Here is a 2,792-nt window from a genome sequence, read left to right as displayed (position 1 = left end):
CTTCCTAACTCCAAAGCCTGAATTCAACTCCTTTCAATAATCCTTTTTTTAAAAGAGTCCACACATAAGTGAGATCACACATTATTTTTCTCTTTGTGTCGGGCTTATTTCATGTAGCATAATGTCCTCCAGGACTAAATAAGGCAAATGTGGCAGATGGCAGGGTCGCCTCCTTTTGTAAGGCTAATATTCCATTGTATCTATGTACACCATGGACTCCTTACCCACTTGTCCACTGACGGAAACCCAGGATGTTTCCAGAATCCTTTAATAAAGCTATCACAGAAGCCTCCGCTGTCTTTCCTTTTAACTTAGCAAACTTCATTTGATTGAGTCACAACCACATACATGTCACAAGTCAGTAAGAAAGGTGGAATGTTTCTGATGCAGTTATGAGCATCTCTGTTGCTAATAATGCAGCCAAAGACAGATGAAACAGGTAAGAAAGATGAAATCATTGATGAGACCCTTTGCTTCAGCCAGAAAATGAACATAGCTAAAGCATCTACTCTGTACCCTTATTGTATGTGGGAGTTTAAAAACAAAACCTTAATATCAAAATAAAAGATGAGGTTAGCAAATATTAAAAGAGGATTTAAAAAATAATTAGTATTTTGTGTATAGGATAACAATTAAAAGCCAACTCCTTGACTTCATTATACTGAGAGTACAGTAACATTTGATTGATTTGGGAGATACGAGCTGTAGACGCCTGGGAACTGTTTGTTACAGAGAGGAGAGAAGGTTAGGCTGAGCGGAGATGCCAGCTCTCACTCACCATTTCTGACAGCCTCCCAAGAACCTTCTCCGAACACTGTCCTTGGCAAGTTCCTTTCTCGCTAGTGTTATGGGCTTGTGTTGCTCATTTGTAGGAACATCCAGCTGGGAGAGCTGGGGAGGCAGGGTGAGAGGTGGCTCCAAGAGAGCCCTGGCCAAACCATGTATGGTCAGGGGAGTAGCCAAATCCTCAGCCTGTCCCTTGAGAAAGACAGGCTGCTGCATCTGGCCTGGGTCACCCACCCTCTTTGCCTTCATTTTCTGTCCGTCTTACTTTTCATGCTGCTCCCTTGGCTACGTCTCCATTTCAGCAAAGAAGCCACAGCTGGCCTGACAGCTTGGGGGCTTCTGCAGCCTGCAGCTCTTTGGAGACAATGGGTTACACACGTCTGAGGCTGGCCGCTCTGTCCCCAGCTGACAGCGTCCACATTAACCACGTCTCCAACCAGGATGGAGCCAACATGTTACCAGCATCAACATGTAGGGTGCCTGGAGGAGGATGTGGGGGCCCGTCCTGAGTTTGAGGCAGGGCTCCAGCTGCCATCGGGACAACACACTCACTGGTCAGTGATCTGCCGGGTGGAAGTTCAACCTCACCCATCTCTGCTCCCACGTTTTGAGACCCCCAGAGCTGGAGGGAGCGGTGGACACAGGCTGCTCTGTGTCTTACGATTTCTCTGTTAGGAGTTTGCTTCTTTAGGACAGTGAATGAGTTGCCAACAAAACAACAGAATGAAACCAATAATTTGGTCATTTAAATGAAAACCACTTTGAAAGGAGCAAGCAGGGGTGTCAGGAGAGAGTGACTGCTTTAGATGACTCTGGGAGGTGGCGTTTAAGCTGGACATGGAAGATGGGAAGAGGGCGGGCCTGTGAGGGGTTGAGGGGAGGGAGTCCCCGGCAGAGGGGACAGCAAACGCACAGCCCTGCACGCTGGGGGTGCTCCCAGAGCTGGAAGGAGGGGGTAGCTGGAAGAATACAGACCAGGGAGTGACCCAGAAGAGGCTAAGGACAGAGTGAGTTCGGGCCTTTTTGCCGCAGCAGGGCAGGGCGTGGTAAGGTTTTCATTCTTAGAGCAACAGGAAGCCTTTCAAGGGTTTTGAGCGGGAGAGAGGCGTGATCTAATGCTGGTGACACAGATCACCTTGGCATCTCTGAGGAGCGTGGATGGCAGGGGAAGACAGTGGAAGCCGGCACTGGCCACAGAGTCCAAGCGAGCAATGAGGTGGAGACGGGGAGCAGTGAATGGGCGTGTGGCTTACTGTGGGGTGGAGGCGGTGGCACTTGATGGCAAAAGCAGGGGCCAGGGGAGGGGAGAGAAGGTGAGTGAAAGAGCAGAGTAAAGCCAGCTCCTGGGTCTGGGCTTGACTAACAGAGGAGATGGAGACCCACTTGCTCAGGCAGGTCACACGGCTCCGGGTGTGGGATCCAGGGCTGTGTCTGCCCCTGAGTAGCCTGTGAGCTGTCCGAGTGGAGGCGCCAAGGAGGCGATTGATAAAGGTGGTCTGGGGCTGACGGTGTCCATTGGAAGTGGTTGGCCTGTGGAGGGTTTTAAAGCCACTGGTGTACATGAGCAGGTAGGCAGAGCAGGGGGCCGGGACAGAGGCCAGGGGTTCATGGACATTTAGGGTCCTGAAAGGGGGTGGAGTAGCGTTAATTGTATCAACTGCTGCTGAGAGGAAGCCTAGGAAGAAATCAGAGAAACCATCTGGTTCCCAGTATGGAGGTTGCAGGTGACCATGACAAGAGCAGTTTAGTGCCACAGTGGCAGCCAGATTGCCTTTCATCAGGTGGGTTTTCCACCCTGGCTGCACACTTGAATCACCTGGGGGCTTATGAAAACTCCTGATGCCTGCGCCCCCCAGACTGATTTAATTGATCAGAGGGGGCAGGACATCCCAGGGGTGGTGATGAGCAGCCAGGGGCAACAGCTTCTGCTCTAGTCAGTTCCTAGACTGTGTGATCAGTCACCTGTAACGTGCCCGGCACCAGGATGCTACACTGAACAAGACTAA

General features: G+C 50.8%; 1 protein-coding gene across 1 annotated transcript in view; it reads right to left on the bottom strand.

The window, feature by feature from the left end:
• Positions 1 to 945, bottom strand: part of OPALIN (oligodendrocytic myelin paranodal and inner loop protein) — a 10,459-nt gene extending 9,514 nt beyond the window's left edge. Inside the window, exon 1 of the mRNA XM_012654452.1 lies at positions 779 to 945. Within this exon, the coding sequence (XP_012509906.1) occupies positions 779 to 781 (3 nt within the window). The 5' untranslated portion in view covers positions 782 to 945. The remainder of the gene's footprint in view (positions 1 to 778) is intronic.
• Positions 946 to 2,792: the final 1,847 nt, after the last annotated feature.

This window comes from Propithecus coquereli, unplaced genomic scaffold, assembly GCF_000956105.1.
Source record: "Propithecus coquereli isolate 6110/MARCELLA unplaced genomic scaffold, Pcoq_1.0 Scaffold440, whole genome shotgun sequence".
NCBI lineage: Eukaryota > Metazoa > Chordata > Mammalia > Primates > Indriidae > Propithecus > Propithecus coquereli.
This window is presented reverse-complemented; position numbering and strand designations above follow the sequence as displayed.